Source organism: Pagrus pagrus (genome assembly GCF_965226575.1).
Source record: "Pagrus pagrus genome assembly, chromosome: 9".
Classification (NCBI taxonomy): Eukaryota; Metazoa; Chordata; class Actinopteri; order Spariformes; family Sparidae; genus Pagrus; species Pagrus pagrus.
This window is the reverse complement of record NC_140193.1, coordinates 17,989,442-18,015,003: the sequence shown is the minus strand read 5'-3', so window position 1 is coordinate 18,015,003 and position 25,562 is coordinate 17,989,442. Positions and strand designations below refer to the sequence as shown.

General features: G+C 42.6%; 2 protein-coding genes across 6 annotated transcripts in view; both read left to right on the top strand.

Annotated features, from left to right (window-relative positions):
* The window catches only part of LOC311262823 (FERM, ARHGEF and pleckstrin domain-containing protein 1), a 65,573-nt gene extending 52,193 nt beyond the window's left edge, over positions 1 to 13,380 (top strand). For 2 of the 3 annotated variants that reach the window (XM_084362559.1, XM_084362560.1), the window contains exons 14-27: positions 1,373 to 1,560; positions 1,843 to 1,932; positions 3,547 to 3,680; positions 4,626 to 4,707; positions 4,794 to 5,031; positions 5,586 to 5,716; positions 5,825 to 5,893; positions 6,283 to 6,372; positions 6,664 to 6,746; positions 7,802 to 7,914; positions 8,182 to 8,345; positions 10,556 to 10,663; positions 11,895 to 12,046; positions 12,138 to 13,380. In XM_084362559.1, coding sequence (XP_084218685.1) covers positions 1,373 to 1,560; positions 1,843 to 1,932; positions 3,547 to 3,680; positions 4,626 to 4,707; positions 4,794 to 5,031; positions 5,586 to 5,716; positions 5,825 to 5,893; positions 6,283 to 6,372; positions 6,664 to 6,746; positions 7,802 to 7,914; positions 8,182 to 8,345; positions 10,556 to 10,663; positions 11,895 to 12,046; positions 12,138 to 12,219 — 1,724 coding nt within the window. In that variant the 3' untranslated portion in view covers positions 12,220 to 13,380. Of the gene's footprint in view, positions 1 to 1,372; positions 1,561 to 1,842; positions 1,933 to 3,546; positions 3,681 to 4,625; positions 4,708 to 4,793; positions 5,032 to 5,585; positions 5,717 to 5,824; positions 5,894 to 6,282; positions 6,373 to 6,663; positions 6,747 to 7,801; positions 7,915 to 8,181; positions 8,346 to 9,507; positions 9,645 to 10,555; positions 10,664 to 11,894; positions 12,047 to 12,137 lie in introns of all 3 variants that reach the window. The other variant, XM_084362561.1, reaches the window with a different exon arrangement.
* A 1,626-nt stretch (positions 13,381 to 15,006) lies between these two features.
* Positions 15,007 to 25,562, top strand: part of LOC311262564 (dedicator of cytokinesis protein 9) — an 88,464-nt gene continuing 77,908 nt past the window's right edge. For all 3 annotated transcript variants that reach the window (XM_084362063.1, XM_084362062.1, XM_084362058.1), the window contains exon 1: positions 15,007 to 15,422. In XM_084362063.1, the coding sequence (XP_084218189.1) occupies positions 15,306 to 15,422 (117 nt within the window). In that variant the 5' untranslated portion in view covers positions 15,007 to 15,305. The remainder of the gene's footprint in view (positions 15,423 to 25,562) is intronic.

Genomic DNA, 25,562 nt, shown 5'->3' with positions numbered 1-25,562 from the left:
TTCTGTGTGGCAGAAGAAGACTCTGATCCAGGGTCGAACTGTGTTTGTAAATACTTAAAATACTTTGCTATAGCCTGAATAGTGTCTCATTGGATGATGATGAATTGATATCTGGTTCGTCATTATCAAAATGTCAACAGTTTTTTTCATTATCAATTAATCTGCAGATTATTTTCTCAACTAAAGGGTAACTCCACCAATTTTACACATCAATGTCTGTGTACAGATCTTGGGGAGGAATACTGCATAATGTGAAAAAGCAGTATAAATCTTTTTGTGGTTTCAGAGGAAGCTGCTTATAATCTGATAAATTGCTTCCATTGTCACTCAGTGGCACAGTTGCATTGTGGGTAACGTAGGCACCAGGTTTTGAGAAGCAGTCCACTGGTCTGCATTCACCTCTGCTGGACTCAATGGAAAGTTTAAAAACAAATTATCAAAACTGATACAGCAGAACCAGTGAAAGCACTTTTTTATTCCACGATTCCTCCTTCTTTTCAATACCTGGCACCTACATTACCCACAATGCTTAGTCACTGTGACATCACTGGAGGCAATTTATCAAATTACATGCAGCTTCCTCTGGAGCCACAAAAGGCTTTATTCTACTTTATTCACATATGCAGTAGTAGTCCCCCAGACCTGTGAATACACTCTAATGTGTAAAATTGGTGGAGTTACCCTTTAAATGTTAAATGTTAAGTCTATGGGGGAAAAAAAATTCAAGTGGCATCTTCTTTTGTTTGGCTGTGATTAACATTTATCATTATCCATTAATCTGCTGCTTATTTTCACAGTTAATCATTTAGTCTATGAAATGTAAAATAAAATGTGAGTGTGCTTCTTTTGTCCAACCGACAGTCCAAAACCCAAACACTCTTTATTTACTATCATAGATAACAAAGAAAAGCACCAAATCCTTTCATTTAAGAAGCTGAAACCAGCAAATATTTGACATTTTTGCTTTTTCAATTTATTTTCCTTCAGCTGACTAATCGTTTAATCTACTAATAATTGCAACACTAGTCCGGCCAACAGCTCAAATCCAAAGATATTCAGTTTGCAGTGATATAAAACAGAGAGAACCAGAGAACATTTGGAGCTTTTACTTTAAAAAAAACAACATAAAGGATTATCGGATTTTCAAAATAGGTGCTGATTTATTTTTTTTGTCAATCAACTAATCAGTTCTGTGAGTTATCATCTCCGTTTCTTATTATACCGCTGAATTCACATGAATTCTCACTACACGCCAAACTCAGCTTGAAGTAGGAATATTAGAATAAGAATATTTTTTGCATTTTACTTTAATATGAATAACTCACTTCTTCATTCTCTCCCCTCCCTTCGGTTCCTGGACGACCCCGTGCAGGAGTGGGGTCCAACAGCCCTCACCTGTCTGCGTCCTCTGGACACTCCCATGGCATGGTGAACGGTCAGAAGTCACTGGAGCTGTGCAGTCACAGTCCAGATGGCCGACAACCTTCGCCCCTCACCAGCCCGCTGCTCAACGACGCCTGCAGCGTTCGCACTGACGACGAAGACGAGGTCCGGAGGAAGGTTTGTGATTCAATTTATGGATCAAACATTGTTCTGTTGCATACGTTTTTTAGGATTTTTCTCTAAACTGTGCTTTAAAACAACTGTAACATGCTCAAAATAGCGCTGGGCCTATATTACCTGTCCTGAATAACTCTCCACAGGGACCGAAGCTGAGCATTTTTTAGGTTAGAGAAGGAAACAGCTGATAAAACACCAAACACATTGTTGGTGTTGCTCGTGGTTGGATATATTTCAGCTGCTCTCCCTCACAGTCTCCTCTCTGTCGCGTTGTCTTTGCAGAGGTTCCCCACAGACCGGGCCTACTTCATCGCCAAGGAGCTGCTGACCACAGAGAGGACGTATCTGAAGGACCTGGAGGTGGTGACTGTGGTAAGAAAGGCCAAGTCCGCTCGCCAGCACGCTTGCTCCTCTTGTTTGTTTTCCCCTGTGCTGTCCTCTGGGGAGAAAACATTGATTATTCCGCTTAGCTGCTCCGTTGCAGAGCGCCCGCCAAAACACAGAGTCAGGCAGTGACACAGGGATATTCTGGCAGATGCGATTTCATTTTTTATTCATTCCCCACACTCGCGCTCTGAAACGTATTTATCTGTCTCACTCGAGGCTGTGAATACTAAACTGTGTTTGTGTTTAAAGAGATGGATTTAGCCGCATGTTCTCTATTTCAGTCTGTTCTGTTAGATTTCACTTTGGCTGAGCATGTGGACGGCTTGTCATCTGATAATATCTCAAATGAGCAGAAAACAGGATATTAAAGCTGCTTCAACGGCTTCATCGGTTCTGTTCTTCGGCACACGCGTGCGGACAAAAAGCATCCCTCCTCTTCACCGGTGCTTTTAAAGGCTGCAGCTCTTCTCTTCGAAGCCTTTCACACAACTCATAAATATTTGGGTTGGCTCGTGTCCCCGTTCTTTTTACAGCTGTGCCTGGTGTGTGTGTGTGTGTGCGCGCTGTCTCTCTGTTACCCCCTCCTCTTCTTCCCATACACTGGTTGGTGCTGCCGTTTGGGGTGAAGTCATCTGAACAACAGCTGGCGCTTCTTCTCAAGCCCTTCTAGACAGTCACTTCTCTTAAAACTCACTTCTGTTTCCCATCACGTCAGCGAAATGGAGCTATTTTCTGTCTCCGCCGTGGCCAAAACGCGCCACATGCAACGTTTGACTTCAGCCTGACTAAATGGAACGACAGTGTTAGGAGTGATTGGCTATTGATTGTTCAATTCATCCTCAGGCAATTAGAGGCTTTAAGAGACGTCAAAAGAATCAAGTGCAACAGCAAAAACCACAGGCGGGGGTCTTCTGGCAGCGTCCTGGGGCAATCTGCATTAACACAGCATTGATCAGTGTCGCTCCTGAGATCTTGAACAGTCCGAGAAACTTTCCACTAAACAAGCTTGAGAGCAGAAAAGCAGGATGAAAGAAAAAGCTCCTTACCAAGCTGAATACATTGCTAATGTAAAGCGGAAAATGGGTGTACAGAGCCAGAATATTTTCACATGTGACTCTGAGAATTTATTTTGATCAAGTTAAAGTTGGTGATTATTGTTGGAAAAGCAGAATGACAGTTTTGGTGAGTTTTATTTTGTTTTGGTTGTGTTTGAACGAAGTGTGAAAGTATCGTGTGAAAATAGGCAACATTTTGTTTTATATCTGTGTGTGTAGAAAAATATCTTTTCACAGTCATGTAAATCTAAAGTCATGTAAATGTCTGTAGTCAGGGTGAATAGGCAAGCTGTAGCCATGGTAACAACTGTGTGACATGGTAACACAAACTCTCATTAACTGCGTTGGGGTCGGACAGAAAAAGGCTTCCCGAGCTGCACTCGGCGTTAATAACTCAATAATTTAATGTTTTTGTGGCATTAATTTTGTCTTAATTTAATCAATATTTTATTAATATTTTTTAATCAATATTTTATTTATTTATTAACATTTTTGTTTTCTCTGTTGCTTGAGCCCTGACGGACGTGTGCGTTTGTGTTCTCAGTCTTTCCAGAACGCCGTAGGACAAGACGAGGCGACCCCGGACTCTCTGAAGGACACCGTCTTCTCCACCTTCGAGCCTCTGCACAAGTTCCACACAGGTTTTCTCAGGGAGGTGGAGCAGCGGCTGGCCCTGTGGTGAGACTCATTTCACTTCCAGACTCGCTCCAAGAAGTCCCTGCAGGGTCGAGACCATGCCCAGCGTAGTCCAATATATCACAATCTCCACCCCCCACTTTTAATGAGTTTTAATGGTATTTAGTCTGAGGGGCCGACCCAGTCTTTAGATGACCTGAGGAGTTATCGTTTCCATGGCGAAACCATTGCGCTGCTCCACAGTCTGGCCTCTTCTCGCCTGTGGGTTTCTGCTGTCTGATCTCCTTAATGATGCTCTGCTTTATCTAACACACACACACACACACACACACACACACACACACACACACACACACACACAAAGAGACATGCAGACAGTGATGCATAAAGCCTGTCAGCCTGTCAGAATTAACGACCATTAACTGCACACATATCATTTTTATTTCAAAGCCTGTTTTGGCCACTAGTGATTGTTAGAAGTCTAAACTAAAACTGAAAGTGATGTCACAGTCGGCTGCTGATGGGAGCCACATTCAAATGTGTGTGCAAATTATCCGTCACTACACGTGTCTCTTCTGTAGCTTTGCATATTCAAATATTATTGTACAGATGTAGCTTTGTTGTCGCGGCGATCGTTATTAGAAAGCTATTTGTCAAAGATAAAGAATAATCATTTTATAAAGCGACTGCTAGGTTGTACCAGATTAATAAATATTCTGAATGAATCCAGTAATGGCAGCTCATTCCTCATGCGCCCTGTCAGAGGAAAGACACGCTCAAGGGAGACACCTGCTGGTGGTTCTCTTTCTCAACGTTTAAAGAGCCCTTTCCAACTTCAGTGAGGTTTTTCTTGCATAAGGTGAAGCTCATTTGAATAATCAATGAGCTTTAAGTGCTTTTTTTTCACGTTTGGTCAATTAATTCACTGTCTGCAGGGGCTCAATTATATCATCGAGATAAAAACCTGCTGATCTTAATCTGTTTCAGGGAAGGACGCTCTAATGCTCACATAAAAGGAGACTACCAGCGCATCGGAGACGTCATGCTGAAGAACTTTCAAGGCTTGAAGGTTTATGTCAAACTCTTACATGTCACTAACTACAGGAATTAATTAACACTCATTTACATGTGACCGTATCGCAACTTTGTCCACAGCCCTTGACAGCAAACCTGCACAAGCAGTCTGAAGTCCTGCTGGAGCTGGAGAAGGCGTGCAGGTCCTCCCGCAGGTTGGAGGGTCTCTGCAGGGACTTTGAGCTGCAGAAGGTCTGCTACGTCCCCCTGAACGTCTTCATCCTGCGCCCTCTGCACCGCCTCATCCACTACAAGCAGATCCTGGAGCGCCTGTGCAAACACTACCCAGCTACTCACGTGGATTTCAGGGACTGCAGAGGTACTCCGCTCAGGTCACTGTTTATAGAGGCACACTGAGGGTGTTCACATTTGATTTTACCATCTGCCCTGAGTGATCCGATCACAAGTGAACAGCTTTCAGCCCTTCAATTCACACCTGGCATTAAATGCGTCTTGACACGCTTCTTGAGTGACGTCTTCTGATCGGATATCACTTCCCTGCTCTATATGCAAACATACACCCACATCACTGAAACAAATGGATACGTTTTTTACATTAAGAAAGAAATATCTTTATATATACTGTTTGCTGAATTAACAAGTAGGCACGAATAGTTAAGAATGTGTAGACAGCATTTCACAAAGTTTATTAAGTCCGCCTAATGCAACAATTCTCAAATTTAAGTCTTATTTTAAGGGAGTCTGGTGATCTTCTCCACAAATGATGAAAATGAAGAAGCTCATACTAGTTGCTGTTTGCTGTTCACCAGGAGGGGCGTGACTTCGCCTCTCTATACTGTATACAGTAGGTCTTCTTGTGCTGCGCAATGATAGTCCATCTTCAATAACCTCCCCCCTCTGGTTGGTCTGTAGCTGCTCTGGCGGATGTGTCTGAGGTGGTGGAACTGCTCCAGGGAAGTGTAATCAAGATGGAGAACTTCCAGAAGCTTCTAGAGCTGAAGAAGGATTTGATTGGCGTTGACAATCTTGTTGTCCCCAGTCGGGTGAGTTAAAATCATAAAAGATTTTCTGATCCAACTTCCAAACATCATCTTTCTGACATCCTGTGTCTAAAAAAAAATGTCTTTTTTTTTTTGCTCTCTCTTCCTCAGGAGTTCATCAGGTTAGGCTGCCTCAGCAAACTGTCTGGAAAAGGCCTACAGCAACGAATGTTTTTCCTGGTAACACCCACTCTCTGAGATTAGATCATATCGCTATTATAATTGTTTAGTCCAGTGATCTCAGTGGAAAAATAATCACACGTTTATCCTTTCCAACTATACATTACTCAGAAGGTGTCGGCGGATAAAAAATACCACATGTTGCTCAGAACTTTCTTATGGCTTGCGAGTGTTTTGCACGTGTGTTTGGTTTTATTGCAAATTGGATAAACAAGGCATTAAAAATGTGGAGGTATGTGTGTACAATGGAGCTCTGGGTTTATGACAAGTTGTTTATGCTTACTTAGAATAATGTATTGGATTATATACATTTGGTTATGTAATTTAAACAATAACCAACTTGGATTTGGTTTAAACGATTGTTAATTTCCATTCTCTTCCTCGATCAGTTCAGCGACGTCATTTTGTACACGAGTCGAGGGATGACGCCGACCAATCAGTTCAAAGTGCACGGGCAGCTGCCGCTCCATGGCATGACAGTAAGCTCGGTGCCTCTCCGTCCAACACAAAGTGCTTCAAACAGGCTGTCACCAGTTTGTCATTACTGCAAATGAGCCGCCTCAAACAGCTGAACTGCACCTCTTTCAACGTCTACCCCCCCTACACACACACACACACACACACACACACACACTTTGAGGACAACTACACATGTCCTTCTCCATCATTTCCTTTTCATCATCTCTCCCTTTCTGTCTATTTTGGTCCTCTCTGTCCTAGATTCTGCTGCTCTCTAATGTTTTTTCTGTGTCTCCGTGTTCTCCTCCCAGATCAGAGAGAGTGAAGATGAGTGGGGAGTGCCTCACGCCTTCACGCTGGTCGGAGAGCAGCAGTCGGTGGTGGTGGCAGCAAGGTGAGAACAGCGGTTGTCAGCACGCAGACGCCTTGTACCCGGACCTGAAATGAACCTAACATGGCTTACGTGTGTGTGTTTGTTATTCTGGAGTGTTGGGGAATTTTGTGTGGAGACATTAGAGAGTCTTTGCCTGATGCAGCTGGGTTCTCACAAATGATAGCAAACACATACACATTGTCAGCAAAGAAAGTTTCCACTCACTCCCTTTAATTTCAGTTTAATTTTACTCCCCTTAATGAAGTCATCTGTCCAGCTGCTATCCTCCAGAGAAGAGAGAGACTGATAACATGTTGATAAACTTATCTAGGTCGCTTTTAATTATTACTTTGAGCTCAAAAGATTTAAGCTTCAAGAGCAAAGCCGTTGTTTTACGGTCTGTCTTTGCCCTGGTCTTTGACTCTCAGTCTACTACCTTACCCTCCGATTGGTAGAGGCTGTACCTGCAGCCTGAGGCCTGGTCCACATGTACATGGGTATTTTTGGAAATGGTTTTAAAACAAGAACGATCTCTGTCCAGACAAGGTTGCATAATTACAGAAAAAACTATGGACGACCTTTACTTTTACTAACACTTCTACGTCACCTGGACATATAAGGACATATAATAATAATTAATATTCATTCATAGTTATTCATTTATCATCAATAAACTTTGATAATAATTGTGATATGAATAATGATATTACACTGTACATAGCATTTCTAATTTTTTTAATTTTCATCTTAATTTCTGTTGCTACCATTTGTTTGTGTAGCCCAATAATAACGTGTTGTCCGCTAGACTGACATCAGGAAAGAGGCTTCACATATTGTCAGAGGGATACCCTCGATTATTGTTTTTTGACTCAACAAAAATAATTAAATAACGTCTCTCCTGCCTTCAAACTAACATTGTGCCGATCCAGTTTCCGTCAAAGAGCAGATGGTGGCTTTGTGTCGTTTTAAGTATCATTTGGCAGAGCGCTTGGGCTAACATGGATCCAACTTGTGACTTCCTGCTGTGCTGAATGACTGATGATGCACTTCATCCTTTTGTGCATGTTTCTCTCTAGTTCACTCACAGAGATGGAGAAGTGGATGGAGGACATAAAGGTGGCGATAGAGACGGCAAAAACCAGCAATGGGCCTTCACCTGACCTCCTGAGCAGCAACCTGACAGACAACAGTAAGTCACTGCACGAACATACAGCTGAATATGATACGTTGACGTGAGATTGCAGTGCTGTCTGACAAAAAGTGGAAAATAGACAGAAGATATACAGTAACTGTCAGATATACTAAGATTTTGAGTAAAAACAATGCCGACTGAAGTCCCAGCTACACGAGACGATGTTTGATCTGTGTATGTACTGACACTGTCTGTGTTTTAGCGCCCTTCTGCCCTCATCACCCCGCTCATTGTCTAGCAGTAACAACCTCCTGACTTTCCCAGAATGCCCCGAGGACTCCACGGTGGAGGCGGAGTCTGAGGATGACATAACGGCGACGCACACCTCGCTGGAGAGGCCCGCCCCTCACCGTGGTAACACCATGGTGCACGTGTGCTGGCACAGGAACACCAGTGTGTCCATGGTGGACTTTAGCATAGCTGTGGAGGTACCGGCCCAACCTCAGCACTCAGACCTGCCCCCTCCCCTCCTGCCTCACTGTTTTCTTTCTCTGTGTCTGAGTGTGTGCTGTATCTTAATTCACTTTGATTATCTCTCACTGAGAACAGTATCCTCCTGTGCTGCACTACATCCTCCTAACTGTTCCTTACTATGAACGCTCAAGGACGTACTTTTTGCTAATGTGAGCTAATGAACTGAAGTGATTCGGTTACTTAGCTAAAAATTGAATGAATTTTATTATTTGTTTTTTCAAAATTAAAGTCACAGACCAAAACTTTTGTTCAAAATTAAAGTCAAAATACTTACAATGTGTAAACACTCAGTAAAGCACCATACAGGCTAAAGGAGCTGCAGATTCTCTGGAGGCTCATCACTTTGTGATTTGATTCATAATTATAAAACTAGTATAAAGCTCCTTATTTAAAATCATATATTATTTACACCCTGGTTTGTGAGTTAGCATTATTCCTCTTTTGCACCCTGCGCATTACTGGCACCAGCTGTCGATCAGCAGAACAGCATGAAACCAAAGGCAGGATACGAATTAGGGGCGCATGCTTCTGTCGTGCACGCTACAAACAAAACAAAGAGTAATGGACAAAAACTCCTCTACTGCTCCTTTAAAACTTCACACAAACACACATCAAGTAAATGTTTACGTGCTCTGTTTATTTGCACTATTTGCAGCTACAGCGAGGATACTGTTCTCTTCCTTCTTTTGGCTAACAGTTGCCAGCGTGACGTCCTTATCTCAACTCAAAACTGTGGCTTTCCTGTGTGTTTCTGTTCCTTTTCTCCTCCCCTGGCACTTGAATTCTCTGACCGTCTATAAATAGAGAGAGAGCAGTACGTAGATGTGATAAACGTCCTCAGCTCACACTAACAGAACGGATCCTGTTTTGGGACCCTCCACACCTTGTCTCTGATCTAGTTCTGCTCTTCCTCTGTAGCTGTAACAACGTCCTCTTCACAGCCTTGCCCCGGACACACCGTCGGCCTTCGTGTGTTTTTCCCTGCCACTGCATGCCTGTGTTTCACCTACTCAGTCTCTGTGTTTCTGTCCTTCCCTCCCTGTCTGTTTTTTTTCTCTTTCTGTCTCTGTCTCTCTCTCTCTTTTCCCCATGCGTCTGTGCGTTCCTCCGTGGTAGAGGACCCTAGTCCAGTCAGTGGGAATAAGGCCCCCCCGGTGGGGTCCCCCAGTGGCCAGGGACCAGTGCCTCTGTCTGTTATCTGCTGGTACCGTGTTCAGAGCCTATCCTTTAGTGAATCCTGCAGGAGTCTAGAGGTAAAGGAGCCAGGCAGACAGGAGAGGCCCTGTGTATGTGTTCACTTAAACTGCAACATAGGAAGATAAGACTAGAAGTTACTGTGGTGCCTCACACTGTACAGATCAGTGATTGGTTGATTGATTGGTTTAACAGAAACCAAATTAAATTTGCAATAGAAGTGCTTTTATCATCAAGGGCCAACAAACTGCAGTTTGTTCTCAGCTCAGTTCCTTATTTGTAGTTGCTTTGTTTTTTATACTATTACACGATTATTAAACTTATAAGAAGTGCTTAGCAACAGTAGATTGACAGCCTATTTAGAAGCACAAAATGAGTTTAATGAATAAGGCAACAAATGCCAGGAAATTACCGAAACCAACAATATGTTAGTCCATCTCTAACCCCTTTCTGACTTTTAGCTGCGGATGAATACATGTTTCATACTCGATAAACTACAGTGGGTCATGATCATTGTAATTAAAGAACATGTCAGTCAGTATGGTTGTTTTTCTTTAAGTTCATTTTCATTTAGTTGTAATATCCAAAATACCGAAAAGAAAGTATGTAAACAAACCCATAAAAAAGGTTTTTGTCCACTCTGTGGTACAGTAGCATATGTAATAAACAGGTACCATATTTACTCTAGGACAAGATGACAGTGTAGTCATTTCTGGACAATAACAATGGAGGTCTGTGAAAGAGGAAAACAGACTTCAGTTCAATGTTGATTTTGGGTTTTTCATGGATATTTGTTAACAGTAAGAACAATCTAGACTATCACCAGACTTATCCTTTAATCTCTCAAATCCTTAATCCACATTTATTGTCAAAAATCGTAGTGTAGTAGTGTCAGGTACTAGTGGTCTTATAATGTGTGTAAACTTAGAAAGTTTCAGATTTCAAACTTGCTGTTTTTTTCTCTCTCTAGAATCAGCTGTCAGGAAACTTACTGAGGAAGTTCAAGAACAGCAACGGCTGGCAGAAGCTCTGGGTCGTCTTCACCAACTTCAGCCTGTTCTTCTACAAGTCTCACCAGGTGACGAACGTTCACTCACGTCTCCGTTTGTCCAGTGAACACATCGCAGCCTCTCCCTCAGTGTTTACCCTCCTCTGGGATTAAAAGCATCACATCTTAGTGTAGAATCTCAAATCTGTGTGCCATAATCGAGGTTTACAGGCTTTCCCATGTCATCTCACGTCCGGCCCCAGAATATTTTCAGTTAGCTGTCTTTGGACTACAGACACTGAGTTTTACATTCTCACAAGCCAGTGTGATTGTTTTTGACTCACGTGATCAATACAAAACCGGTTTTATTTCTTAAAAAGAGAGGCACAAGATTGATGACGAAAACTGTTTATCAGGAACCAATGACTCTACTGTAAATTAAATTAAAGGCTCTATAATGCCGACTTAATATATTTTTAAACAGCACAAATTATGTGTTAAGACAAAAACAAATCACTACCTTAAAGTATTAATGTATTTAACTGTTCAAATTATGATAATTTAAAGAGTAAACCATTTTCTCCCGACTTTTTTAAAGATTTGAGTATATTTAAAAAAAAATAATAATACAGATTTGTGTAGAAAAACCAGCTCCTGGGTTTGAGCCCACTAGACTAAACTAGCGAACTGTATATGAAGAAGTTAAAACAACAGTAAACTGCTGCTTACACATTATTGTGAATCTTATAATGTAATATATGATAATATACCAGTCACAGGGGCCAACTTTCAAGAACGAGTACTTTCGATTTTGTGACTTGGTATCTTTTAACTCAAGTAACGTTTTCAATGCAGGACTACAGTTTGTATTTGACTGTGTTCCAATACCCATATGACAATGTTTAGTCAGATAATACATAGTAGGTCAAATACAGTATGCCAAAAATACTTCAACTACTGCATTCAGTCACATTTTGCAGTATGCAAGCCAGCACGCTTTTCTGGCTGTTGACCCACAATCCTCTGCCCAGAAGATTATACATCACATTGACTGAGCTGCAGACAGAGCACGGACAGATGACTGCTTGCAAACCTACTGGTGATCAGCCGCAAAGATAGTAACAGATAGACAGTAAAGAATTGTTCAAGTAAACAAAATAATCATAAAGATATCCAATAACAACACAGGATGAAACAATGAAAATAACAATGACAGAGAAATGCATAAGTAATTTTACTGTTTGTTCTTGGCGAGTTGTTTTTTACAGACCAAAATAAATTTAGATTCACTGCCAATTGTTTGTTTGTTTTCTCTCCTCAGGATGATTATCCACTGGCCAGCCTCCCTCTGCTGGGTTACTCAGTCACCATCCCCACAGAGTCTGAAAACATCCACAAGGACTACGTCTTCAAACTGCATTTCAAGTCCCACGTCTACTATTTCAGATCAGAGAGCGAGTACACTTTTGAGAGGTACGGATGCACATTTACTAAACACGTCTGCAGTTTTGTTCAGTGCTGGATGTCAGAGCGGTTGATTCAAAAATCTGTTCTCTGCCCGCAGGTGGATGGAGGTCATCCGCAGTGCCACGATCCCCTCCAGTGTCGCTCGTGTCCTGAACAACAAAGAGTCCCATCCTCACTGAGTCGGCTCACCTTGTTTCCACACACCGTCTCCCTCGGGTGGCATCTGCCCCTCCCGTCTCCCCCCAACGGACTCTCTGCTTTTCTTTTCTACGCATATCTGGGACATTTGTACATGTGTCCATGCACATTTGGTGCTTTTTAATGCTTTAATGGTGACATGTCCGCTGGTTTAGACTGCATCAGAGACTGCATTTTTTGGCATTTTTACCCTCAACTCTGAAACCTCTTTTTAAGGATGTCATTTTATACTGTTTTCTAATGGTCTGAACCACTTCCTATCTTTCTGGTTTTACATTTTGTCATCAGTTGTTTTTACAGCAGGAACATGTTGATATAGATATCCAGCATTCTTTCTTAGATGGTTAAACTGTCACTGCATTGTCATAACGTTTTTGTCTACTTTTTCATTCTATTGAAAAAAAAAACCTGCTGCTTTGAAAATGTCCTGCAACTTCAGTGCCAAACTGGTTTATATCAACGTCCTGGACTTTTTAATGCTATTTTGTTACATTGGGGACGAGGAGTAGCTCCTCTACTGCGTACCATGAAATTTTAACTCATGTTAAAACAGGCCACCCTTTAATGGTCAATGCTCTGTTCACATCGGGCCCAGCACAACGTGTTCTTGTTAAAAAAGAAGAAGGTGAAGAAAATATGAAATTATTTTGTTGTATTATTGACGTAAGCCTAGCATTGATCGAAATGTGGCCAGGGGTAGCCGCCATCACAGATTGATGCCATTTCAAGTAAAGTAATTATTCTATTCTCTTTGTTGTATGAATACGTCTCAGACTATTTTGCTTTTTTTTTTAATTAACTAAAGTTCCCCTGCAGCTGTATGAGAAAATGTGAGTCTTGTTCATAATCATTGTATTATGAAAGTGAGTGTAATTGAAAGCTTTAAAGATTATGTGTGAAACAAAATAGAAACTTTCAGTTCCAAGCGCCGTCGCCCTCACTGAACTAGGCTGCCTCCTGTATACGGATACCAGATCTTTTTATGGTACTAAATGAATGGAAATATGCATTTGACAGGGTTTTGCAGTGAAGTAAATGAGATGGAAAAACCTCAGCTCTGCTTTGAACTGCAGCGTTTTTTCCAGACAACAGAGAGCTCTTTGGAAATGAAAGCAATAAAAAAAAACTTATTCAGACTTAGATTTGTGTTATTTGTGTTTTTGTTGAAGCGTGAGAGGCAGAAGTGATGTTTTCACCAGGGAAAAACATGGCCAATCGCTTAGTGCGAGGCAGCTCTACAGTGTGTTTACAGCTTTGACCTACAGGTGGCATCATTGATCCAAATGTTTAGTTCAGTCGAGCCTAACTACAGGGTCTCTATATTAAGGTATGGTAATACATGTGGAAGCCCTCTACCGCCAATGTGATGAAAACAAAAGATCCTGACTCATTATGATGAGAGCTTTCCAAGAAAAATAATGACTTAATATCAAGTAATGACTTAGTTTCTCAAAATATGACTTGGTATCTGGAAATAATGTTTTACTATCAAAATAACAACTTGGTATTGCAAATGAATGATTTAGTATCTGAAGGTCATGACTTAGTACCACAAAATAATGACATAGTATCTCAAATTAATGACTTAGTATTTTAGGATACCAAGTTATTCGAAAGACAACACACCCAACAGACGTGTTAGTTACGTCTCCTTTAATGCTCACCAAAACCCATAACTGAAACCCATATATTAGCCTGCTAGCCATCCCTTAACATAACTGCAGCTGCCATTATGTTTTCACCTTTTCAAATACCTTTTCTGTGCTGAGGTGATGGCCATGTTGGTATTGGTGATATAAATTGATTGAGATGATGTAGTTGCACTGTTGTGTTGCAGAGAAAAGAAAGAATTAAAAGTTAGCATGCTAACCTGCTAGCCCCTAGCCACTTTGTTGGGCATAGCATGGACCTATTACCACTGGACACAGCCCCTCATGAGAGAGAGAGAGCCCCATTCATTCCTGTGAAAGCTGCTCAGTGGCGCATGAAGCCAAAAATGCTCGACTTCCTGGCCGGGGCTCTTCCGAGCATGCGCACTAGAGGCTTCTGCTGGGTAACTTCCTGTTTAGTGCACGGCTAACTTGAATAGGGATATAATAATTTAACAGTGTGGCTCTTTTAGACTTTCCAAATGTTACTGGACCGAATGGCTCAAATTATGACAGTGAAACGCTCAAAAAAATGTATCCACCGTTTTACAGATGCTTCTTTCACAATTTAAGCTTATGGGAAAAACTCTTTTTGGGCCCCAGTGCATCACGTGACGATGTGATTACACAGTTTGGCCACTATGAAAACTGGCTTCAGAGCCGGAGCAGCTGTCAGTGCTCACCTGGTGATAGCCTACGCTGCCCCCTGTTGGTTTGGAGAATGAATTCAACAGGTGGTCAATTCTTATATACTGCACCTTTAAAAAAAAGTATCTCCTCAGGACCAGAGAAAGCACTTTTAAATGTGTTTTTTAGTAGTACGTATAATCTGACCTCTTGTTATAGTAAATGTCGGTGAAGCAGCTTAATCATACCACATTAACCCGCCCTTGTCAGGCTGTTCTGCGAAAGTGCTCACCAGAGTTGTGATTTTTTGTGCTAATGGGAAAATATTGATTCAGTCAATGTCACTATAAGTGGCTGCTGTCCAAAGTCCAGGCCCAACAGCACACACACACACGCACACACAGCCAGGAGTGGGCTGGCCTTTAAGCCGGTAAGGGGCGGAGTGCGCCGAGGAGGCAAACAGATTATACACCTCCTGTCTGGCGCTGGACGGCCAATGAAACACTCCTCGAGAGGATATTTATCATGACAGCAATAAGTCCGAAGGAAGAAGCCAAGGCGCCGGAATAATACAACACAACGTTTTCACTTTTAAAAGCGAAGAGTATGAGACGGAGAGGTGGGAGCGGATCAGCAACAGCCACACCACAACATGACCCAGCTTCACACTCGTGGTGCGCACTAGTGGCAGGGTTTGGAGACACGGATAAACCGGTGATGGTCTTCCTCTAAACTTCGCTGTTTTAACTCGTGGATTTGAGCGGTTCATTGATGCGAAGCGGTGCGCAACGATGGCTACTCCAGCGCACCCGGAGACCAGGAGGTTTACGCGGGGTCTGGGTAAACCTGGCACGGCGGCTGAACTCAGGCAGAGTGTCTCTGAGGTGGTGAGGACGTCCGTGCTGGTTGTAAGTACACACACACACCTTAAGTCTCCCATTTTCCTCTTCCTCCTCTTCCTCTTTAATACCACCTCGGTCAGTGCCATCAGTTCTGCCTGAACCTGCTTTTACGCACATTTTCTGCAAAAGTCAGCTGACTTTGGATCAGCTGGGTTGGAGCACATGTGGGCTGTCTGGGTGGAAAAACTACAGGTAAGATTATGAGTGCGTGACCGTGACGTACAAATGTGAGAAAGAAAGAGTGGTAGAGAGTGATTTGGAGTGAATGAATGTGGCAGGAGGAGATAAATAAAGGACGGGGAGATTTTGCAAATAACAAGATGGAGTTTTGCATATAAAGCACAATGTAAAAACTATGTTTGCTTTAGTTTATGCAGAACATTTAATGCATGTGAGCATTGATAAATTGCCCCAAAGTCCATGAAGTCCATTCAGTTGCATCCTCACCCTGCTGACTTTGGATCAGCTGGGTGGAAGAGGCACATGTGGGCTTTCTAGGTGGTAAAGTAGGGAGTGAGTGGCCCTTACCTACAAATGTGAGAAAGAGAGAAGACTCTTCCATTTATAGTCAGCACTTTATATTCACTTTGTAAACTTTATTAAAATGTCACAATGTTGGAGAAAAACGTCACTTCCAGGCTCGTTCGTTCCATTTTTTCTAAATGTCTTGTTTCCTGGAGAGTCTGTAAAGAATCAGTGCTCCAGCAGATCAAGGTGTTTTGTACTTGGTGTCGATGAGGGCATCAGTTTCACGGGGATGCACTGAGATGACACCGAACCTCCTCACAAGGGAAAGCATGTGGCTTCAGTTTCATGCCTCGGACACATACAAAGTGTCCAGTGACGGTGACGTAATGCTGAATTTGAGCGTCCACTTTGGAACATCTGGGCGACGAGGACCTGCAGAGTACACCTCCTCCTCGGTATCAGTTTTCCTCAGAGCTCAGGAGGGAAAAGGAGTCGGCCCCTTTGTTATGAGCTTGTTGGGTGTTTGGTGCTCCGTCTGATTGTTCCAGCTTTCCTGGAAGAAGTTGCTAGGTAACAGAAACGGACACCGTCCAGGCTCTCTGTCAGGGAAATGGAATCCTGAGTCAGGATCCCAGACATCCAACCACACCTTCGTATTATTTATTCATTCTCACTCTGGTGCACTGCCAGAGACGCCAGAGGGAGGAGAACAGAAATGGATACAAGTATGCATGTTTGGAAATCAACTTGTTTAAGGAGGACTGAACTGACTCGTAGACAGTCTGCATGGGACTTTTGTTTTTCGTGTTTGTATCAGCAGGCAGGCAGCAGTTTATTTGTTGTTAAACTTATGGGCAGATATGTGCAGGGGCGGGTTTAGAAACTTTTGAATGTAGGGGAGGACCGGACTGGGGCAGAGTTTTGAAGAGGGGAGGCACATTTGTTCAGTGAGTAAGGATGTGTTAAGACTCACATATAAAACAATGGTTCATTTATTCAGTCTAATAAATGCCAAGTAAATGACTTGTAATATGAAATAGTGTGTTTCTAACTCCAAATAGCCTACAGCCATGGACAGATTATGAAAAAACAGGACACAGAGAAATAAAGCACCACCTACCTGTCCAACATAGGAGCAAGACTTTAATCGTTAAGTGTGTTTTTGTAGTCATTTTGTGTCTTTTTGTGGATATAATGTCTTTTTTTTTAGTTGATGTGTGTCTCTTTCTGGTCATTTGGTGTCTTATTGTCGTTGTTTGGTGTCGTTTTGTAGTTGTTTTGTATTCTTTTTGTTGTTATTTAGTTTTTTTGTGGTCGCTTGGTGTCTTGTAGTAATTTTATATCTTAATGCTAAAGTTGTTTCGTAGTTGTTTTGTGTCTTTTTTATAGTCATGTTGTGTCTTTTTGTAGTTGTTCTGTAGTCATCATGTGTCTTTCATGTGTCTTTGTGGTCATTTTTTGTGCTTTTTTCACATGTAATTTTGTGTCTTTTTGTAGTTGGTGGTCAGTTTGGGTTTCTTCGTAGTCATTCGATCGACTTTCCAAGCAGAAATATTCATCCTCACTTCATACACAGGTTTTGGTCCAGAGGCCTTGACTGTATACCTGGCAGACCTGTTCAGTAATCCCTCCATGATGCTAGTAATAACCCTCTGGCTCTTGTTAGGCGGGCACCAAGTGCACATATGTGAGCGCTGTGTTGTTGAGCTTGAGTGTTTGCTGAAGCTTTTCAGTGGGACAAGAATGTGACCGTACACAAGACGGCTGTCCACGCAGCCTATAATGAATTCCTCCATGAAACATGTAAATACCACAGCAGGAATAGAGGGATCTGTTCCAGGAACATAAAGAGGGAATTGTAGCAGTTATCACACATTCAGATTGTTATTTCAGCTTGAAATACACATTTTTATGTCCTAACGAAAACATATTGCTTCATTTCGGATGTAACATACAGCGCAGTACATAAAGTACATGCACAGTGGTCACAGCAGTTTCTCAACTCTGTTTTAGGGTCAAGTGCACGGTGCTGCTCTCTTCCTCTCCTAACAATTTGTGCATTTTTGTTAAGGCGCACTCTGGCCAGAGCTTCTTTGTTTATTGTTGAAGTGGAGAGCAGAGAGACTTGCAATAGGCCAGAGCCCTCAGCTGAGCCATCCCTCTGTTTCTCCACACTTCAGGCATGCTGAGAGCACGATTAGCTCCATGATGGCTGTCATCAGCTTTGAATTTGTAGTGCTGGTGATGCACTTGAAAACAACACAGGACACTGACTTTCCAGCTTTGCTTCATGCAGAATTGTGCAAGGAGTTTTGTTTAACTGTCTCAACAGCGTGTAAACAACGCTAAGGTATCAGCTGATGTGTATATAACAAATCAATGGCAGTTGGAAATGTTTATTGTGTGTATACAGTGTATGAAGCAGCTGGGGGGCAGTTGTGTAATTGTAATCAATAGTCCTAACTGCCCTGCCACCTAATGGTCATACACTCAGACCCTCAGTGTTCCTGCTCTGTACCAGACCCGAGGGAGCTGTACACCAGATGGGTGTCATTATGTAGGAGTGATACCATTAGCCGCCCATGGCCAGTACACACACGGATAGCTGACTCACCGTGCAGCCCGAAGGGGAAAGTGTGCTGCAGAAATGAACATTAAAATGTTGACAACAGAGCACACGTGTTGCTGCTTGGCCTCGTTGTCAGGCATTAAACATCATGGAAAAAGTCCCATCTGAAAGCCAAATTGCTCTGACAAGCTTTCCCGTGTCTCTTGAGGGTCTTTGTGCTTGTCAAAATGGCAGATGGACAATTTAGATGCTTCTTAATCTGTTTGGCAGGTGGACAGCAGCTCTTGTCTTGTGGTTTCACCCAATTACACTTGTACATCTACATCGACAAGCTGAGTCCGCTCATCCTCCCTAGATGCATATAATCGGCCCCATTTCCCTTCTATTACAGTCTCTACTCCCCCTCTTCCTGCATCACGTGACAGGCTACATTTTATAGCCTGTTTGCTCGAGTCAAGCAGCGACGAGCTCCTGCTGTAGAAGATGCAGTGTCACATAAGATGAGATCACCACACAAACTGCGGCCTCTCCTTCAGCTTTACATGCACAGGTGGAAATTGGGTGGGCGAACAGCGGGGTCCGGACCCCCTCGTTCTGGGGAAAACAGAGATTTGTCCCCCTCAGTAACTTCTATCATTGAAAAACTATAATTTTGTGAAATATAATAATATTTATTGAAAGCAGTCTTGCTAATGATGCTAAAACAATGTGCTTTTAAGGATTTGGTCTGATTGGTTGGTTTGGTCCACTGCCAATCAACCTGCATCCCCACAAACGTTAGCCCTCAGTACACGTGTCTGTGGAGCGGTCTCTGGTGGGGGTGTTTGCTGACCATTGTAAGTAGCTTCCTTGCAAAAGCTAACTTAAAGGTGCAGTTTGTAAGATCTTATCAGAGTGACCACGAGCTGCTACTAACTCTAGCTGCTGTTAGCCAGTTAGCTCAGTTAGCCGTGCAGCTAGCGGTCTTTTTATAAATACCGTACACTCTGCCTGGACTGGGAGCTGGAAACACTGGGAAAGTGTTGATAATGTTTACAGCACTAGCACAGAAGCTTGGCACTGTATCTCCTGGTGTTATGTTTTCAAATATACAAAAGCTCTTCAGGTGTCCCCTTCAGGGATTGCCAGGATTTTTTTCTGAGATTGTGAAATATACGCCGTTGTTCACGTGATTAATTACACAACACCTGCACACCTCAGCTTTTTTTAACTGCCCAGGTTTGGACATTTCCTCACGATGTGGAAATCCCAGGAATACCTCAGATAGGTGTGTTCATTGTTTCAAGTCCCTGACACACTATTTAAATGCGTCCGTCCGGGGATTTCTTTTCAACTACCAGTTTTGACAGAACACGTTCCCTCGTTGATTGAGGTTAAATTCATGTCCTCTCATGCCGCAAAGACGGACTTATTAGTCATGACACTAACCAAGTATGTGCTCAGTAGGTTTCAAGATTCACCCTGTCGAGCCGAGACTTTGTAGTAAGTTTTGTATTCATGAATCATTTATCCTACGGATACCAAATTGCAAGAAAGCATCTCCTCCACGGTTTGTGTTCGGAGCAGACGCTGGTGGCTGTCACATATGCTGCAGTCTGAAGATTATAGGGCTGTCAGTGTTGTGTGAGGCCTAAGCAGCTTGACCTCCCTCTGTATACCTCTGTTTCTCGATCTGTCTATCTGTCTGTCACTACAAGGCCTGGTGGTATCAGACTAAAAGGGTGCGTGAGCTGCCTTTGTTACTGTGATGGTAAATGGTACTCTACAAGAACAAACCTAGGGGGGTGGAGATGAGTTCTCTGGACGGGTCAATAATACATGAGGCTGCTCTAGTAACCAATGCACCCGTTAAGAGACTCCCTGTCTCCTGGACTGTGGACGAAACAAACCCAAACTTTGATACCATTTGGTACAAAAATCCTGAAAAAATATCAACTTTCCAACGCCTCAGATGTCTTCAATATGTATAAACCATTGAGCTGTCTCACAGTTCAGAACATTGAGTAATAAAGCCTTGATCATGTTACATAACGACCAGCAGCCCTCATGCAGTTTGTCGAATGTTGACGAATGTTTTCCCCAAAATTAATTTCCTGAACAGTGCGCCACGTACACTCAGCTGCCAGTTTATTAGTGCACACAACTAATGCAGGGTAATAAAACAGCCCTGAAATAAGTCCTACCTTCATGAAGGTTATAGGATTCAGTTTTTGTTGAAAGGGTCAACTTTATGATCATTTTAGAGGCTGCAGTTCGTGTTGAACTGCATTATACTGACAGGTAAACTGCATAACAGCTGACAGGTGGATGGGGTAACTTGGCTTCAGTCCCCTCTTGGCACCTCAAGACACAAGAAGGAAAAGCAAACAAGGTCCTCTGCTTCTCAACCTGTCAGCTGTTATATGCTGTAGTAATCATGCACTATTGCTTTTAAATATCTCCAAGTTAAAGGTGCACTATGTACACCTGACTGAATAAACAAACTGACCTTAAAGCTTAAATTTCTCACTGTTTCACTTTGTTGATATTTGGCGGACCCTGCCATCTTTCTAGTTTCAAACAGTGTTCTGGGGACTTTGCTTTTCTCTGAGTACAGCTTGTTTATTCAGTGATGGAAAAAGTATCTCTGAGTTTATATTATTACCTCATTGATATTGTAAATATTAAAATTCTGAGTTTGAATTTCTTCTCCTAAACTACATAGCGCCCCATTAATGCTCTGAACGTGTGAAGGCTGCTTACAGAAACTGTAATGGAAACATTTAAACTCCACAAGACCCAGATATTAGCAGTGATGCATGGCTCTGTGGAAAGAAAGCTTCAAGGAAAAGTGAGAAATAAAACACGCCCATCAAACTCACTATAAAATGTGACTGCATGGGTTCGGGCATGGCTTTTGGCAGTTTTGTGGTTATAATCTAAACCAGATTTGCCACTCAGAGCGAGAAGCTTGAGAGAATTCCTCCTCTGAGCAAACGAAGGTCGAGATAATACAGAGCACTTAACAAAGACTGAAATCCAGCCCTGACCGACCCTGGTTAGTGCATATCACTAAATACTGCAGCAGCAAAGCCAACTCAAATGATCCGATGGCCAGACAGACAGAATTTGTTCCAGTGCAAATGAAAACTGATTAAATATCAGGGGCATGCATTGCACTCAGCTTATCTCTATCGGACAGCTGAGAGCTGACAGCTCTCATTGTGCCAGAATTTATTTTAACCACATGTCAAAATAACTGTTACATTTGAAATTTGAGTCCCAAAAGTTGTTTTGAGGTCACATTGTGTGATTGCTGTATTCAGCAGTTTCCTGGCCCAATGTACGAAATGGGGAAGTATTCAATGACCTTTTAACATCAACCACTAGTGTACAACGTAATCGGCCATCTATTGATTTCTGTTTCCAGGGATCCATGTCGATATCATGGCTGTTATATCATTGTCACGTTCCATATTGGCATTTCCATTACACAGATGTGCTTGGGCGACACAGTTGTTGTAGAAACCTCACTGCCACCATTGGCTAAGAAAGCCACAATCTTTCCATCCTGCCTGCCTGAACAGGAAGTGCCCATGACTTCCTGTCCTTCATCTCCTTGTGGGAGAGCCGAGGCCTGTCTTTTCCTAGATAGAGCAGGTTTCCTGTGGCTGTATTTTGGTCCGAGCAGAAGTTTTGGGCAGGGCTCGCTGTTAAGCCGCCCACTCTGTCTGAGTGTTCTGCCTGATAGAGCAGAGAGCTGTTTTGTAGCACAGAGGAGGTTACCATAACAGAGAGGCAGCCCGCTCAAGAGCCTGGTCAGTGGGTGTTTTTCCTGTCAGCAAGTGCATGGTCCTCTGGGACTTGTTTTACACTCAGAACATATACGTTCCTCTAATCCTACAGGAATCCAGCACTCATAATTTATAAGTTATAGACTGTAGTTCTACCCAACAGCGTCTTCTCTCCTCCCGAGGCTTGTTGCTGAGGTGAAGTTTGTTTTGAAGGCTGGAACGTTACCTCTGCGACTCTGACAGTTTGTTTAGTTTTGACGCTCCTTTATGGAGAATCATGTGGAAGAATCGAGCTGCTGGGTGGTCGCTGTTATGGAAGACTAATCTAAATCCTTCCTTCATACATTTACAGGACAAATCAAACTTCCTCCAACTATACATCCTGCAGTGGAGCCATGACCGCAGCACATTATCATCAGCAGTTTAGCAGTCAAGTGGAGCATTGCTTTGCCTCCATCCTCGAGGCCATTAAGGTTGCTATTTTTGAGTCAGCACGGCGCACACCTAAGTGCAGCTGTGGAGGATGTACTGAATCACAATTCCCGTTGCTTTCTTTTCCCTCTGTGATTATAATGTTGTTAATCCAGTTTGCCTTCCTCTGTAAACCGATAACGACTCTGGCATCATTGTCTGTGATCTAATCAAGAACAAGATTTGAGTAAATGGAACAAAGATTGAACTTCACATGTTGTGCAACAGACTGCAGGACAGATCTTTGATTTCTTTTACCAGAATGTCATCCATCGGAGTCTTGACCTCACGACTTTTGGAGGGAGTTTGCTACACAGATATTCACCTTCCCCCTCAGGCTGAATTGAAATAACTTTGGTGAGCCCTTAATTCATCTAGAATTATCATCAGGTCAAAAAAAATTCAGTTTGTGCCGCACCTATAGCCTATTTTGTGTTTTGTGCAATACTTTGCTTTTGCTTTGTTTGAAAGCCCTGTTCGTCTTGTTTATAGTGGTTGGACAGGTTATATCAAAGTCATAACTTAAAGAGTCATTCTGCCACCTGCACACAGATATCTTGAGAACGACCTTTTAACTGTAGACACAGTTTATTTTAACGGCAGTAGTTCCCTGCCATGTTTTTAATGGCCTTGGCTGCATCAGAGCCGTGCGAGGGAGTGCAGGCCTACATGGGTCCATTAGCCCCTAACAGTCATATGAATGGCGCCACTACAAACAGGTCTTTACATGGCCCGGCCCACACATGAGCAAATGAATGAGAGAAAAATATATCAAGTGTAGGTGGACACTGCTCTGCCTACCACCACTGATTCATTAATTTGCGAGGGGCCGCCCAGTGTATTAGCCAACGGGTGAAACTGATCGAGCCTAAAACTCCAAAGACAAAATCACTGCACTGCTCACGTGCACCGGCCTACAGATTAAGCTCATCGGATTAAGCCCTGAAAAGCACAACACTACTCCTGCCTGTACACTGAACAACACATCCATGTTGGCTGCAGGAGAAATGTCTAGAAAGAGCAGACTAATGAGTATCACATTTCCTTTAAAGTCCTCGTGTGTGTTTTTGTGAGGTGCACTTACTCTGCGAGCCTCCTTGATTTGTCTATAAAAGTAATGTTTCCCTCCCATCCGTCACTGAAACTGACCATTAGCTTGTAATTGTGGTAACACGGCTGCTACCATGACAGAAGAGATTGGAGGGTTGGCTGTATGCTGACACTCCTAACCTTGTCATTATTTTTTCCACCCGATGGATGGCATTTTCTCCATTTTTGAATCACTTCCAATTACAGGATTTGCCCTCTCTCCTGGGTGGGGGTTTCCTCTTTGGCCTGTCAAGCGTAAAGTTGACTTCATCCTTTGATGTATGCTACACTCCAGTGCTTTGAACCCTCTGAACTCTGATAACCTTGATAAACTTGTGTTATATTTAGCCATGCCGGCAGTTTGATCTAGGAATGACCATGTCAGTCTGTTGGTACACCACTTTGGTCCAGAGTGAAATGGCTCAACAACTATTAGATGCATTGCTATTTATCAACATTGACGGTCCCTAGACAATGGATCCTAAAGACTTGGGTGATCCCTTGACTTTTCCTATAGTGCCACCATGAGGTTGACATTTGTGGTTTTTATTAGTGAAATGTCCCATCAACATCTGGATCGCTTGCCATTAAATTTGGTAAGAACATTCATTTCCACCTCAACTTTGGTGACCCCTTAACTTCTTATGTAACACCTTCGGTCAAACTTTGAATTTGTCCAATACTTTGGTTTATGACCAAGCACCAATCCCATCAACTTTAACTGTAGGTAGATAACACTGTAACAGATACAAGCCATTGATATTACCTTGAGTGCACAAAAATCCGGATTTAGGGAAAGAGTTATCTGTTTTTGCAAATAAACTCTTCACTTGACGTTATTTTGAATCCCACTTCTCTTCTTGCAAGACCCACCGTACTCCACCTCTGATGGTTGGCTTTGTTGGTTGTGTCGTCTATGCCTCAGTCGAACTGTTAACCCACACATAAGCTCTGGTAATGCCGTTTTCTGTGGTTTATAAGATGTAGTTTTGCGGGTAAACACGCTGGCCTCTTCGGTCTTTCTCCCGGTCTTCTGCTGCTCCTGTCTGGGTTATACGCGCAAAAAAGTTTGCTCGCCAGCGCGGGAGTTGTTTTCCATTCCGTAAATCTTCTATAAATATCGCCTAATATTGTTATCATGACGTCCTTTAGCCACAACAATTGTATGATGACAATCTGAGCTCGTGACAGCCCTAATGCTAATGTGCATTTAGCTCAAAGCACTACTGTGCGGGAGTATAGCCTCACAGAGCCATTTAAATGTTGACTCTTGTCACAGAAACAGTCATTCAGCATATCAACATATATTTCATACTTTTATGAACACATAATAGCCCTTTTTTCCACCTGTTTGTTTCAAACTACTCACTCCTCTTGTTACTGAGGCTACTCCTGGGATTTAGTGTCAAGCGAATTGCCCCTTCTCAGTAGGTTAATCTGCTTTGAACTTCATATCTCTCCCTCTGGCTGCTCTGACATCGCCTCGTTGTGGTCACTGACCTCCCATTCACACTGGCTACGGAGATCACACCGGGGCAGCGGCTGTCGGATGTGGTGTAACACAGAGGGACGGATTAGCATACAATTAGCCTTTACAAAAGCTAGTTTCCTGTGTTAAGATTTTGAGCTAAAGAGAATTTGTTAGTACAGAATACTGGCATGTTTTAGCATTCATAATTCAAGTATCACTTAAGGCAGAGGAGAGGCAAATAAAGATGTGTTTGAGGAAGTATTTATTTGTTTTGCATTGAGGATGGAGGGCTGCTGTGAAGTGTT